Source organism: Sycon ciliatum, chromosome 2 (genome assembly GCF_964019385.1).
Source record: "Sycon ciliatum chromosome 2, ocSycCili1.1, whole genome shotgun sequence".
Classification (NCBI taxonomy): domain Eukaryota; kingdom Metazoa; phylum Porifera; class Calcarea; order Leucosolenida; family Sycettidae; genus Sycon; species Sycon ciliatum.
Window position 1 is genome coordinate 12,584,234 of NC_088644.1, and position 15,389 is coordinate 12,599,622.

Sequence of the window (15,389 nt, forward strand, 5' to 3'; positions counted from 1 at the left end):
GCATACTCACCGCAAAGAGATCTGCAACAAAGCTGATCACTGTGAGAAGAACAGCGGCGACGGACAGCAGGCTTGGTGAGAAGAAGAACATTGGCAGCTGCTCAATGACCTGTACCAGCACACACATACGCACACACATACGCACACACATACACACACACATACACACACACATATACATACACATGTACACACACACACACGCGCGCGTGCGCGCGCACACACACACACACACACACACGAACACGCACATCACTGAGTCATTGGCAACTTACTTCGAAGTACGACATATGAACATAATTTTTGCCTATCTACGGCACCAAGAGTACATAAACCAGAGTGTGCAACTCGGGATGGTTCCTGTGGAAGCGTAATTCGTGCAGTACGTCATTTCTGACGGCATGGTAAACCACAGGTACGGTGAAAAGTTGCGTAACCAGTCACGGTGGTGCAGGTCGCTGAGTTTGTCCTAATTTCAGTTTTTTGATACGGATAGCCTGGTGACTTTACTTGTCGGTGGATGTACACAGTCACACAAAAACACCGAAATCCTGAAACAGGACGTCTAAAATCAAGCAAACTTGGCTGATTTCTGGGCTACGAAACACGAAAATTTGAGCTGTACGCAAGTCGCGGCTTGGCTGACCTCATCAGGGTGACGTAGTGCACGAACTGCGCTGTTTCAGATCTGATATGCACAGTTGCACACTCTGGTTTATGTACTCTTGACGGTACGTTCACATGTCGTCACAACCACATCATGACGGTTTTAGAGTACAGGATTAGGTGAAGATTGTGCCATAAGACAACTTATCATCAATGCTACTGGCATAGATACAGTATCAACTGTTTGCTGTAAAGAAAGAAATTTCATGACTCACTTGAGAGCCAATCAGACTGACCTACCCCCCCCCCCCCCCCCCAACACACACACACACACACACAACACCAGCATAAAGGCACAGATGTAGCTCCATCAGCAGTGGGCGTGAGTGTAATAATTGAGTAATCATTGGTAATCCGACCCAGACGCAGCACACGGCCAAAGACCAGAGCACCCATACGCTGTACCAATGTTACCTTCATACCAGGCCACAGTCTTGCTGAGTTTGCTGTTAGCACATGAGAAATCATATTATACCTCAGGAAAGGATTGAAAGATTCAGGGCACAAGTCCCAAACAAGACTAGAACATGTTTGTCACTTACAGATATTAATCTGTCCACTGATTTCCACAGATCAGTCGCAGACCTCAGGTCCTTGTTGGCACTGTGATCTTCGGACATGATTCCCTCCAACATCTCACTCCATTTTGCCACGGTCTTGGAAGAGACGGTGGGGTGTGACTCATCGAATGCGCACTGCGCCGTGCATTCCTTTGCTACACTCTTCAGCAGCTTGACAACAGATCCAACACTGCTAGCACCGAACGGGAAAGGCAGAGAAAGAGAACTCAACAACATCAGGTACTCACGTGAACATCACTCTCTGCATCCCACGATTCCAGCAAAAAAAAAAGAACACGAGACGTGAAGTACCGGATTGTCCAGAGTGTTGGCCACACTTTGAAACACAAAAAAAAAAACAGAAAATCGCCCCTGCGGCCTAGACTCCGAATCCTGCATGTGAATCGACCAGCGCTCCATGCATACTTGTATAACGTGCGACTGGTATAATTTGTACATGTACGTCTCGTGTACTGCAATTGATCCTTGCACTAGCGGGAAGCTTCCACATGTTGTCAGAAGTTAAGGCTAGGATGATGCAAACACACATCTGTCGATCAGTTTTGCTTTTGAGTTGGCATGGTGGATGCATGTCTTACCTGCTGAGGGTGAGTTTAGCTGCCCGATGCAGGTCCTGCACAGCCGCAGACACCAGTGACGTGTGAAGCTCTCGGCTCGACTGGGCAGCTGGCAACTGCAAGAACAGGCGGCCGTCCTGCTCAGGGCTGACAGTAGCACCATTAGCAGCTGTGCTGTCACATGTTATCTCACCAGTGCTGAGTACAGAAAGAAGAGAGAATAGAGAAGAGTGAGAGAGTAAGAGAGTATACAAGCACGAGTGGCCAGAGAATAGAGAAAATTGGGGGGGGGGGGGGGGGAGTTGGTAGAGGCAAGCCAGAGACAAGTAGATACACAAATAAACTTAGAAATGGCTCATGCTGCTCATATCATCCCATATAATTTTTTCTTTAATTAAATCATACATGCTAGCCATCATACAGCAAAGCAGATGGCAAGCCTGAGGTTGCCATTATTACCATGGCAGCAAACGCAGAGGACTTGCCCAAGTACTTCAAACACTAAAACAGAATCAAGCGGGCTGTATAAACTAACGTTTTCGTAGCCCGCGCTAATACAGCAGACTGAGGTTGAATGCGGTCAAGTACAAGGCGTCCGAGAGTTGCCCAGTGATCAGGGCGGCATAGCTGTGATACCAGTGGAAAGTGTGTCATGACCAGGTCTAGAGATGGTGGCCGCTGCTGCTGGTGCTGCACAACACCAGAGTCAGTCTGACATACAAACAACATAGTGCATGCATACACACATGCACAGACAAACAGACAGACAGACACACACACAGTGGTATACTCACATCAGAACTACCCACCCACCTGCCAACACACATCCAGTGATATAGTGCATGTTGGCACGATTACATACACATGAATGCACAGTCAAGCTACTCTACTGGCTGATGCAAGAACCGGCAGCAAAGCATCTATGGTGAAGCTAGAAATACAAAAATCACCGCAGAACTGGCCCAAGTGACTTCTGCTGCCTACGCAAAACCAAGCTACATGCGCTAACAACCAAGACATTCAACCTTGCCGCCCCGGCTGTGGAGAAAATCCGAACTCTTAGGCTGTGTTTACATGAAGCGTTTCAACCCGGGTTGAGTTCGACCCGGGTCAGATTTCAACCCCCCATGTGCACAAAGTGAATGGCGCGTTTACATGACGCACTGCGCTTGACCCGGGTTGAAATTTCGCCCCGGGTTGATTTCAACCCTCCCCCCAAGGGGAGGGTTGAAATCAACCCGGGTCAAGAAAATCGTACAAACGTACTTCTGTGCGTATCTCGCGCCAGGTTTGAACAGCACTGCAGATGCAAATTTCGCGCGAACGGATTCACGTGACCATACAGGACTGTAGAAGTGGACTTTTGGCGGCATATCAGTATTTGACCCGGGTCAACTGTCTTCATGTAAACGCTCACCTCTTTTGTCTATCGTACAGACTTTCAACCCGGGCTGAACTCGACCCGGGTTGAAATTTCTCATGTAAACACAGCCTAAGGAAACTCACTGTGTGGCTGGCTGTCTCATGGCACAAGAAAACCAAAAAACAATTGAGTACATAAACTTCGTGCCCTGATCAGGAGTTAATACTGTACTTACTTCAGGCTTCTCATCACCAAAGTCCAGAACAAAGTCCAGGACCTGTTCCTGAACAGCAGAGTCACCACCATCGTCATCACTGTCATCACCATCTTGCGGTGTACCATCATCCATTGGCTGCTCCTTCTTCGTACCATTCTGGCGTCCAGCTTTGCCACCGCACTGTCCGCACTGTGATGACAAGAGTGACTGGGAGTGAAGCCAATGAGCGGCGAGGCAGCGCTGCAGAAATACACAAACAAACAAAATCAACATGAGTGTGTTGTCGTTGCCACCACCAATACCAGCAACAGCCCACATCTCCCCCTGTCCCCCCCCCCCCCCCCCCCCCGACCACAGCCCCCAGCCCACAGGCAACAATGCGCAGCCAAGAGTGCACTATTCCCATTTACTTGTACATGACTTGCTCTACCTCCCCCCCCCCCCCCCCCCCGATGACCGATCCGTGTAGGGAGAGACTTTCTTTGTCATTCGGGGCTAAACCATAGGCAAAACACCAGGCTTTAGTAGAAGTACGAAAAGTGCACAGACCTCTCCATGAAGTGACTACTAGTACTTATGTACGAGGCTCAGAATATGTGCATCTACCTACATGTAGCTACACTGCAGCAGCGGAGAGTTAGGGTGCGTTCTTATATTCTCTAGCTTCTAGAAGAAGAAGAAAAGAGAAGTCGAAGAAACTGGGATTATTCAAGAACGGGTCTCGAAGAATTCAGAGATATTTTTCACATGTCAAGCAAAATGAAGCGCCAAAGGGGCCGCGATCTTGAGTGATGAATGTAATATGCACGTGTGCATATCCGAAAAGGGAAATGCGTACACTCATGATGAACACGTGGCTTTTAGTCGTAGTTCGCATGCGCTGATCCCAAACCGCGGGAATCACCAAGTTTCAACCACCTCTGAAGCTTGGAGAGCTTTGGAGAGCCTCCTAAAAGTCAGAGAGGCTATAAGAACAGCTCTCGAACTTTTCGGAGAGTCTCCAACTTTTCCGAGAGGATTTAAGAACGCACCCTAAGTTTGTTAATGCGCCAATGCGCTAGGAGATCTGCTCAATGTGGATGTACAGATTACCAAGTTGCAGATCACTGCTTAGCCGGTTATGGACTCTTGTCTACAGATAAAAGAATGCGCTTTCCCACATCCCCCCCCCAAAAGGATAGACAAGCAGTTACTCTGTACAAGTCTACAGTCAGGCGACATGGGCGTGGGTCATTTTCAAGTTGACGTCATTATTTATGATCCAATGCTCCTTGCACCAGTGATTTACAACATGTGTACGGGTGTCAACGCATCACACGTTTTTCTCAGCAATAATTTGTACAGGATCAGACGGGCTTCGGTCCACCACACGTTCCGGATTCGTCTGATAATCCGTCTACAGTGCGCATTGCATCATAAAAATGACGTCAACTTGAAATTCTGTCGGGACAGCACCCATAGTCGAGTTGCACACTCTGGAAGGTTATGTACTCTTGATGACACTGACATCTCTTACCATCTGCACTAACACACCAGGATCCCGTAGCTGCTGGAGATCATCCACCACACTGCACCATACAGTGGGCACGGCAATCTGGCCGCCCCGAGCAGGAGTTGAGATGCTCATGGGCGTGACAAGTGTAGACAGCAGTGTCCCGGGCATGGACCACTGCATCCCGTTGCCCTGCAGGCTGTAGAGATGTATGGCAGACTGTCCAATGGCACCAGCAACTTGCAGGACACTACTCAGAAGAGATGCTGAGTTGGACTGGTGTCGGCATGCCTCGAGCAGCGGGACGACTATGTCTGAGAGCGTGTCTTGCAGCAAGCTGCACACAGCGCCAGCAGCTGAACCGTTCACGATGTGAACGTTGGAGACGAACACGGAAAACAGTGCAGCTCCTGTGCACATGCCGTGGAACTCTTGCTGCTGCTGCTGCTGCTGTTGTCGGTGTGCTGGTCGCTGTGAAGCTTTGGTACGTTTGCGCTGTGGCTCACCTACACACAGCACACAGTCAACAACAGGAGTCAGAGAGCAGACGCAACAGTAGCTGTACAGCCTCACTCATGTTTCAATTTCAAGTACAAACAACGTGTCCCGATGGTGACATGTAACTAATAGCTTGGTGCAAGCATGGTACATGACCACTGCATGTGCCGCAGGCCCACCACACCATAACACTCCTTCATGTGCGTACATACCGTCGTCACAAGATTTCTGAAGACTGTCCAAGACCTTAGTGAAGTATGTTGAGAAGCCTTTCCACAGTGCACTGAACTGACTGATGGCTAGCAGCTGGACCAGAGATGCAAAGCTACACACATCAAGGCAAACAGACAGAACAAGCAATGAGTGTAAAGCTGAGGAATGCCAAAGATCGTGGCTGGGGTGATGGCAGCGCTGTGTAGCATAACGGTAACTGAATCAAAGTAACCATGATCTCAGCAGAGGCATACAGCGCAGGTCTACATCATGTACATGTATTTCCAGTAATTTCCAGCGTGAGTGTGAGTGAGTGTGTGTGTGTATGCGCGTGTGTGAGCACGCATGTGTGTGTTTGCATGCGTGTGTGTGTTTGCATGCATGCATGTAGAAGCTAAAATTAAAAAGAATGGAGAAGAAGATGTATGTCATTGCGATAAACCAGCACAAGTGTTCAGTAGTGGCACATTATCCTTGCACTGAGCACAATTCACCTTTTGCTCAGAGAGTCTGGGACACCACGGAAAGGTACTTCTGATGCAGCGGGGAGAAGATTCTCTACCAGTCGACTCAGCTGTGGGTACACAAGAATACAAAGAAAAGCAACAACACAGTAAGAAAATCAATTTAACAGAAAGGCAATGGGACACTGATGGTCCAAAGCCAATAAATAACACAACAAAACACCACCCAGGGGCAAGTGGAACATGACACTAACAACATACATAGTACAATAGATTGGTAAAGTTATCGATCCGTGAACGGCTAGTACTTTAATGGGAAAATGGGATGTTTACAGGTGTTGACGTGGGGCGCGTTCATGTAACGTTGTGCTAAAGAGGCTTATAACAGTGATCACAATGTGCTAACCTGTCCTAGTTTGCCATACGTCATCAGTATTTTCTGCACTAGCTCATTGGCTGGTGAGTGAGTTGCTGATGCTGTAGGTGACAAGCCCAGTGAGCGCCATGCCAGCTGAAATACAGACTGTAAGTGCTCCTCGACAGCGCGATGATTCAAGTCCAGAATGACCGACAGGGCCTTGCAGACGACAAGGCTACAATCATACACCATGGACATACAAACACACATACACACACACACACACACACACACACACACACACACACACACACACACACACACACACAAGCATACATTTAAGTCATTGAAACATCACATTGTATAGACAAGCACTCACTGCGACATCACACATGAACCTAGCAATCAGCCTTGCCTAGTTTCCAACACCAAAAAAAATCGACGGGTTCGCGTACCGGGCAGGTCAAGAACAAGGAGTCGTACAACTCCCTGGTCAAGAACCACCTTTCCGCTTCCGTGGGACGCCACCACCCCATGATCAGGCATGATCAGGCGTCACCAGCTATCATAAAAATCATAAAAAGGAAGAAGCATCCATGTGTGACTTACTGGTCCACTGGTGCTTGTACTAGCCAGCTGACAGCATGCTGGAACCAGGTCAAGTGATGGCCACCACTCATTTTGTCATCAACGACCTGAAATACCGCATGGAACACACATCAAGAGAAACGGGACTCAGAAACCAACCCACACGTGCACACACGCAGGCATGCCAGAACATGAAACAGAAGTACCTCAAGGTCCACGGCGAGTCCGGACAGCCACACAGACAGAAAATCACACAAACAAACACACACACACACACACACGCACACACACATACACACACACACACACACACACACAGAAAACAACACAGAAAACACACAGCAACAGCTCATGGGCAAGCACCACACAACAGCGACACAGTGACGGCGGAACTGTCCCAGCAGCCTACCTTGTAGACTTTGTACTTGTTGACCAGTGTCAACAGATGAACAATACACCTGGCCTTGTCGAGTGTTAGTGCTGGCACAGCAGCTGTGTCAGACTCAGTGACAGTGACAGGCACATCCAGTAAGTGTATCATCTGATAGAAGAATGGCAGGTCGGCGGCAGCAGGCCGATCACTGCGAGCACGGGCGGCAGTCAGGTAGAGTTGGAAGAAGAGCGATGGCCACGTGTAGCACTGCATGTACAGTACATGGGGCGCAAACATGTACACACACGCACGTACACACACACACACACACACACGCACACACACGCACATACGTACGCACGCACACACACACACACACGTACACACACACACGTACACACACACACACGTACGCACACACACACACACACAAACACATTGGCTTTACATTGCGTACTCCGACTATTCTCCCCCATATCTGGTGTTTTCTGCTGCACAACATGTCGGTTACGCCACTACTTGATTACAGTGGCCTTTCTCAGTGTTCAACTACATAAAATTATAGAGATGGCTCGCATTCATTCGTTTCTCCAACTTGATTTATGTTCATTCAACTTTCAACTGCTCACTCGACTACGCAGCATGGAGCAGTTGCTGTGCGAACGCATCGAAGCACACAGCGCTCGTGGAACACCAGAGATGATTCGGGTAAGTGAGTATCGATGCACAGTTATCTTGTGTCAGTGGAGACTACACCCGCCATGCTGATGATGTGGGCGGCTGAGCCCTGATGACAAGATCCACTGACAGATTCCTACCTCAAGTTACTTCTATGCTAACTGACAATCGGGAGTGACAACCCACTTATGTGAATATATTGAAACAGTATGGCTAAAACCTGAAAATGGGGATGTGACTTATAATCGGGGAAATGCAGTATGTGTGCTGCTCATGACATTATCATATTCTAATTGTACAGCAGAGGACGGGACTGTACAATTCACCTGTGCATCACCAGCAGCTGCTGAACTCTGCACCAACTCCTGAAGCGTTGCAAACAGCTTGTGCGAGTGACTTGTCGACTTGTTGACGCTTGCCTGGGGCGTTGCCGCTGCTTCCGCTGGCTTTTTCTTCTGCTTAGCAGGGGATGGCGAACCGTTGACCTTGTCGGAAGATGTGCTTGATGACATCATTGCTAGAACTGAAGGGATCTGGGATAGGTGCTCCCTGGTTTCAACAAAACAAGAAGCACACACAGATGCATTGTCCGGCTACACCAGCATGACCAGGAGAGAGCGCACAGCCCAGACATAGAGAAAGGCACAATCCAGACAACAAAATGCAAAGCTGCAGAATCACACACACACACACACACACACACGCACGCACACACACGCACACACACGCACACACACACACACACACACACACACACACACTAACATGCACACACACACACACACACACACACACACACACACACGTGCGCATACACACACACATACATACACTACTGTAGGTGCACATTTACACATACTTGTCAAACAAGGTTGCACCAAGGACGTCTTCAATAGCGCTGGCCAACTTGCTGGACACATCTTGCAGTGAGTGAGTTATAGCTGTGTCAGCTCCATCACCATTCGCACAGTCAACAGCAGAGGCTATTTCCTCTCGCAGCTCGTACACGGGAAGTAGAGATCCAATCAACTTCTCAACTGCCAGGAGAAATATCTAATCGAGCACAGGGAAGAGAACAGCCACATACATCCAACAGACTCTCAGTCTCTTATCCAGACGCCCCGTACCCGGGTACGGAGCTCAGCCGAGCACTCAGTACCCTGCAGGAAGGTACAGTCCAATCTTGAGGAGTTCTTCCTTTTCATGATAGTCAGCTGAACTACCTCACCACACAACAGTTAGGAGTCATCACAAAAGTTTTCTGTCGTCCCTGAAACGAACATCGTTCATTTCGTACTAGGACCCCCTCCCCTCCCTCTGAAACGAACACAGCTTGCTATGCTGGACGACGAAAATCGAATGCATGTACATGTCATATGAACAATGTCGGTCGACTTGCAATTTTGGCCCGCACCCCCCACACTCTTGGGGGCTTATATACTCTTGGTGATATTCATTGCACAGAGGCTCTGCTCCATGTAACACTGTAGTGACCCTACATTTTTACTGCATAAAATAACTGTGTTATTTCGGTGTAACTTTAATTTCAGTGATTTCAGTAGAGAAACCAAACGCCTAAATTAAAATTACACCTAAAAGGCACAAGAGTATGCACTGTGTGTGAAGGGAAAGCTGGTCACTGTAATTCTACATTACACCTGAAACCTGTCAGGTCCCTGGCACCGACATTTTAATACACCTAGAATTACCCCCCCCCCCCCCCCCCCTTTACTTTTCGTAGTTTGAGCACTCTGGCGCTAGAGCGACGAGCTATCTTAATGTCTGTGGTGCCTCCTTTGCACCATGGCCGGTAGCTCGGCCTATTTAGCTCGTAGCTGTACTGATGGGGCCTTTAGGGCTGAAACAGCTTGCTGTCTACAGCATTGGGTACACCTAAAATTACATGCTTTACAGTACCAGTTTTCAAAGATTTTCTTTTCTTTTTCTTTTTTTTGTTTGTTCCTACACCATAACACGCATGCCCGGCCAGTCCTTCCTCGGCCTTGTTTTTACTGCATTTTCTGCGTAGTTTGCATTGCACGCCTCTTCGAGTTTTTCCGAAATATCTCCATGATGGACGCTGTCTTGGATTTGCTGCATACCCTGGCGCAGCCAGAGGTACAATCTGGCATCGCGGCCTCCGCCAACTCCCGCAGAAAACAAATCGGAGACACCGTTTCGCGGAATGGTATACAAAATCCCCCAAATTCCACACCCACGAGCGGAATAGAAACTGGTCGTGTCACCACCACAGCCTCTGGCGGTCAAGAAGTGGAGGAGGCTCGGAACCCTTCCACCAGGGAATGGGACCATGACTTTCGTGTAGATGGCGGGGAGCCTTCTCGTTTTATCTCTTTGGCTTAATGGCGTTCTGCCAGCCTCGGTTTTTTGCACCGATCGCCATTCCAGCAATGGCGGTCGGGGCCGTAGTAGGGGTGACGTATCTGTGCGACGTGATTACCACACTGCTGATCGCGGAAGTGAAGTTATTAGGACACGTCGTGATTTATGTGCTCTGTGTAGCTCACGGGACAGATCTCACTCGCTTTCTCCCCCTCGTTCCTCCTCACGTGAACGAGTAGATCTAGATCTCGGTCTGTGTCACGCTCCCTTGCTACACACGGGTCTCGTTTGAGTGCCCGGGGCCAAATTGGTCACCCAGGCAGCGCGAATCGCACCGTTTCTCCAGGCACCGGGATTCAACTAGTACTGGCACTAGCTCTGGTACGTCAGGTAGTGACTCCGACAGTGCTAGTGGCACATGTCCGTCATCCGACGACTCGGCTGCCCACGAGCACCGCCGTGGTAGCGGTAGTACAGCTCACGCTGCCGGCGCGGGTTTCGACCCTAAGGGGTTGGTGGACGACTCTGTATGGTCTCCCCCCTCGCACATGGCCACATGTCTACGGGAACACTACCGTGGTTCCCTGTCGTTTGCCGAGCATCGACGAGTGCGGAAACTATGTCCCTGACCAGACGTGGACGAAACAAACATGCCCATGCGTGGACCAGTTCCTGTCAGATGTCCAGGGCCTGGCCAATGCCAAGAGGGCAGATAGAATGCTGGCCAGCATCCAACAGAAGGCCACGGATGTTTTCCGTCCCTTGGCTGCGCTCTGGGCGGCGATTGAGCAGGGCCGACCAGTCCAAGAACTGACAGAGCTTGTCCATATGGCAATCGTTATGCCGGGCGACGCCTCAAACGAGACACGCCATCAGCGCCTCATGGCAGCGCTGCCGAAGAGGTGCCCGAAGAGCCTACTGCAGGGCTTGCATCCTTCCGGCGATGGCTTTTCCCGTGAGTATAAGCGCAAATGCCAGGAAATGGATGTATTCCAGCCACGGGTTCCTGGGCGGCACAGGACCAGTCGCAGCCTGCCCGTCCTAACCGTTTTTCTGATCACTCCGTGTACCGGTCGGACTCAGTTTGGTTCCGCCCTTACGACAGGGCTGGACGAGGCCACGCCACCCGCAAGACTGAGAAGCTTTTCCGTCAGCCAGCAAAAAATCGGCCAAGGCCCGCCCTTTTGCAGGCGCCCTCGAGGTCGTTGACGACCTCCCCCGTGCCTGGCTGCCTCACAGAAACCCCTACCCCTAAGGTAGCGGGTCAATTGGACCATTGGTGGGTATGCCGGTATTAGTGTGGGGGACTGGGTGTGGATTATGTGAGGAATTCTGAGTCAATTCAACAGTAAAATGATGTCACCCTATACAAGTGGAATCCTGATAATACGAATATGGCTTATTAAATTCGAACATACCGATTTAATAATTAGAAGTTTCTTCCAGGACTGGTTTCCACCAATACGATCTCCACATAACCATGTCTGATAATTCGAACCTCAAACTAGCCATGTCTGATTAATTAGAAGTCCCACAGAATCCACGTACATAGAAAAAGTGTGGGATTTGTGCTGGTGCATAGCGCAACTCTGCGGGACAATGCGAGCCTTTCGACGTACATGTACATAATGTGTTGCGGGTACATGTTTGGATAATGAGAGGTATGCAGCATAGATGGCCGTCACCTTTTTGCGGGGCAAGTTGCTCCATACTTGGCAGGTACAACCCGTTCTTATAGTAAAAAAATATGAGTATAACCTTACAAAGTTCATGACCTTTTATGCAGAGCTAGCTGGTATCACAGTGTGTATGGTTGTAGTGGACTTGCCCCGCAAAACAGAATGGCGGGAAATCAATGCATACGTCCAAGAGTCCATAATCCCCCTGGAGTGCGCAACTGGGATGGGGTTGTGGGACGGCGTAATCCGTGATGTACGTCAAGTGCGCACTCTGCAGATCTGGGGAATTATGGACTCTTGATATGTCCCAATAGAATGTCCGGATAATTAGAAGTTTTTCCTGGCATTTTGGGGTTCAAGTGATCAGGATTGCACCTGCACAAGCAGCAAGACACCTCTTGACCTACGCGGTGCACGGAAAGTGGTCCGCTTTATTTTCTATCTAAAACGTTCAAAATTATGCAACACACGGCAAGCAGACAATGTTCTGGATTTTTTCTCACCTTCTTCCTGTTGGCTTGCTGCCGTTGGATGGCGAGGAAGAGGTGAAGCAATGAGCAAAGCAGCTGCTGCGACTGCAAGTAGACACTAGGATCAACATGGGAGGTTTTCTTCTTCAATGCCGATACCAGAGTGCACAGGGTGACAACTAACTCCACCTGCAAAACACACAGATACATATACAAGCAACACCAGAATAATTATATTCATTAGTTGAGGGAGTTTATTTTCTCTTTTTCTACGAGTGCCCACGGGCTCCAATCTGGTTAGAGTTGAGGAGCAAAAGGTTGGTGAGACCTAGTGCACTCGGCCCACCTGAGGTCTCAGCTTCATAGTGAGCTAGATGCACCACTATTAGGAAAAAAACAAGAGTTGAACATCAGAAAAGTTGTTTAAAGGGGAAGTTAAGGCAAAAATTAAAATTTCACCAGTTGTAGTCTTCGGGGTGCTGAGTCGAATGGTCTTGGTCCGAGAAAGCTGAGACGCTCCCTTCCTACTTGAATCCCAATCGAACTTGCGCACTTCCACCGAAACTGGGTGACTGCGCCCTACTAGATGGGGATTTGTATGCAAAATGTCACTAAAAGCGCCATTTCGTTCTTATAAAAGCACGGATGACCGCGATTGGCCCATATGTTGTAGTCTTTTGGACGCTGAGTTGACTGGTTTTGGTCCGAAAAGGCTGCGATGCAGCGTTCGCCCCTAGTTCCCAATCGAACATGGTTGAACAAGCGGTCACGTGCTCCTGCGTACACCAGTCACCTGGTCACCGTGCCTGCAGGGTACAACTTACAGCCTGTTTTGACCTTTTTTGGGTGCAGTCCTGTCACTCGAGTTGAACCTTGGTGTGAAAGTTGTCGCCTGCTGGCGTGGTGACCAGGTGATTTTGGCACCCAGGAGCACGTGACCGCTTCTTCAACCATGTTCGATTGGGAATAAAGGAGGAACGCTGCATCGCAGCCTTTTCGGACCAAAACCAGTCGACTCAGCGTCCAAAAGACTACAACATATGGGCCAATCGCGGTCATCCGTGCTTTTATAAGAACGAAATGGCGCTTTTAGTGACATTTTGCATACAAATCCCCATCTAGTAGGGCGCAGTCACCCAGTTTCGGTGGAAGTGCGCGAGTTCGATTGGGATTCAAGTAGGAAGGGAGCGTCTCAGCTTTCTCGGACCAAGACCATTCGACTCAGCACCCCGAAGACTACAACTGGTGAAATTTTAATTTTTGCCTTAACTTCCCCTTTAATAACTTCCAGTAGTAACATTACAAGTGAGAAAGGAGAGAAACCCGATCACACACACACTTGCCCATGCAAGTGCACATGCAGGGCGCTGATAAGCAAGCTCACGATTCTGATGCTAGCCACAGATACAACCCACTGAGAACAGATTGCTCACATTCACAAAGGAACTACTTGTAGTTTCCCAACACAAAGTGCTACACACACTATACTGTAAAAGCCATTATTCTAACGAGGCGCATATATAACGATTTCCCAAAATTGACAAGTTTACGTGTACCAAAAGTAACGATTCTCACTCATTCTCAACGCTCAATAGGACAATATAATGTATCAATTTCTGTATAACGATTTCTATTTTAACGACAGATTGCTCCTCGTTAACTCGTTAGAATTAGCACTTCGTTATAGATATGGCTTTTACAGTACGTAGAAGTAGGTATGCCATGAGCAAGCTGAACTATTAGCCAGCACAACACATTTATGTGTCAAAGCAGCCAGGGACAGCTATGGGCCCTATGGATAGGAAGCATTAAATCTTCACACCACATCCCCCCTGCACATGCACCCGCAAAAATATAGTTCTGTGTAAAGCTACTACAATATTAAATCGACGGGCCGCAAGTGCCGCCAGTAAGAAGAATTCTGCCCTTGTGAAGTATGTACTCACCAGTCTTTCTGCCCTATTCATGACCACAGGTGATAGCTGTGGACAGCTGGTCAAGCTATTGAAGCATGACAGAACGGCAGGCAAGTGGCCGGGCAGAGCTTCGCCAGCTAGCAACGCATCAACACCTGCAGTGATAGATCTGCAAATCACCTGAGCAACAAGAACACGCAGAGCACAGCTCTTAGGACATAATTCCCAGCAAATAAATCTGCACAGTTGACTGACTTCACTGTTTTGATTTAAATGCGAATGGGAAAGGCGTACTGTGACGCAATGAGTATTTCCATGTGGGTAAAGACCCGAAAGAAGACTGGTTGCAGCAATGCACCAATACATGTACAGAGGCGTCGGAAGGTAATATAGTGTGGTATGGTCAGCCATCTGAAATACAATTTACTCGTGAGGGAGGGGTGGCTGAGCAGAAAAGTTTGGAAATTTAGAGCCCAAATCAGTGCATTTTATTGAATCACGTGGTACTTGGGGCAAATAGTGGTACGGTCAATACCGTAGTGACCGTACCATGTGCGACGCCCCTGATGTACTATTACCAGGCAGCAATGGGAGTCAATTCAAAGCAAGTACACTGCTGCCCAATTAAATTCGATCTCACAAATAATATGCGCTCTGCACCTGTGCAAATCCCTGTGCTCCTTGACTCACGGGATCAGATTTCATTGAGCAACACTGCAGTACCTACTCCCTGGCTAGCATACACTTGCATAGTACGCGTACCTGTGCAGCGCGGTGCTTCACAAGTACTGGTGACACGGTCAGCTTCCCTTCCACGTCCCCACCGGACGACTGAGCATGCTGCAGTGCCTCGAGTGCTTCTTCCAAGAACGACCACAGTAGACAAACCTCCTGCCTGGGTGCAGAACAAGAACAGAGGAACAAATAAATACT

The 15,389-nt window shown here is 48.9% G+C and overlaps 1 protein-coding gene across 3 annotated transcripts in view; it reads right to left on the reverse strand.

The window, feature by feature from the left end:
- Window positions 1-15,389, reverse strand: part of LOC135808768 (uncharacterized) — a 31,753-nt gene that overhangs the window by 14,538 nt on the left and 1,826 nt on the right. For 2 of the 3 annotated variants that reach the window (XM_065321993.1, XM_065321994.1), the window contains exons 3-18: window positions 15,219-15,351; window positions 14,487-14,636; window positions 12,574-12,729; window positions 8,908-9,101; window positions 8,375-8,597; window positions 7,407-7,637; window positions 7,019-7,104; window positions 6,458-6,644; window positions 6,082-6,161; window positions 5,587-5,699; window positions 4,901-5,382; window positions 3,403-3,624; window positions 2,340-2,515; window positions 1,826-2,002; window positions 1,209-1,419; window positions 11-109 (exon numbers count right to left, since the gene is read on the reverse strand). In XM_065321993.1, the coding sequence (XP_065178065.1) occupies window positions 11-109; window positions 1,209-1,419; window positions 1,826-2,002; window positions 2,340-2,515; window positions 3,403-3,624; window positions 4,901-5,382; window positions 5,587-5,699; window positions 6,082-6,161; window positions 6,458-6,644; window positions 7,019-7,104; window positions 7,407-7,637; window positions 8,375-8,597; window positions 8,908-9,101; window positions 12,574-12,729; window positions 14,487-14,636; window positions 15,219-15,351 (2,920 nt within the window). The remainder of the gene's footprint in view (window positions 1-10; window positions 110-1,208; window positions 1,420-1,825; window positions 2,003-2,339; window positions 2,516-3,402; window positions 3,625-4,900; window positions 5,383-5,586; window positions 5,700-6,081; window positions 6,162-6,457; window positions 6,645-7,018; window positions 7,105-7,406; window positions 7,638-8,374; window positions 8,598-8,907; window positions 9,102-12,573; window positions 12,730-14,486; window positions 14,637-15,218; window positions 15,352-15,389) is intronic. The other variant, XM_065321995.1, reaches the window with a different exon arrangement.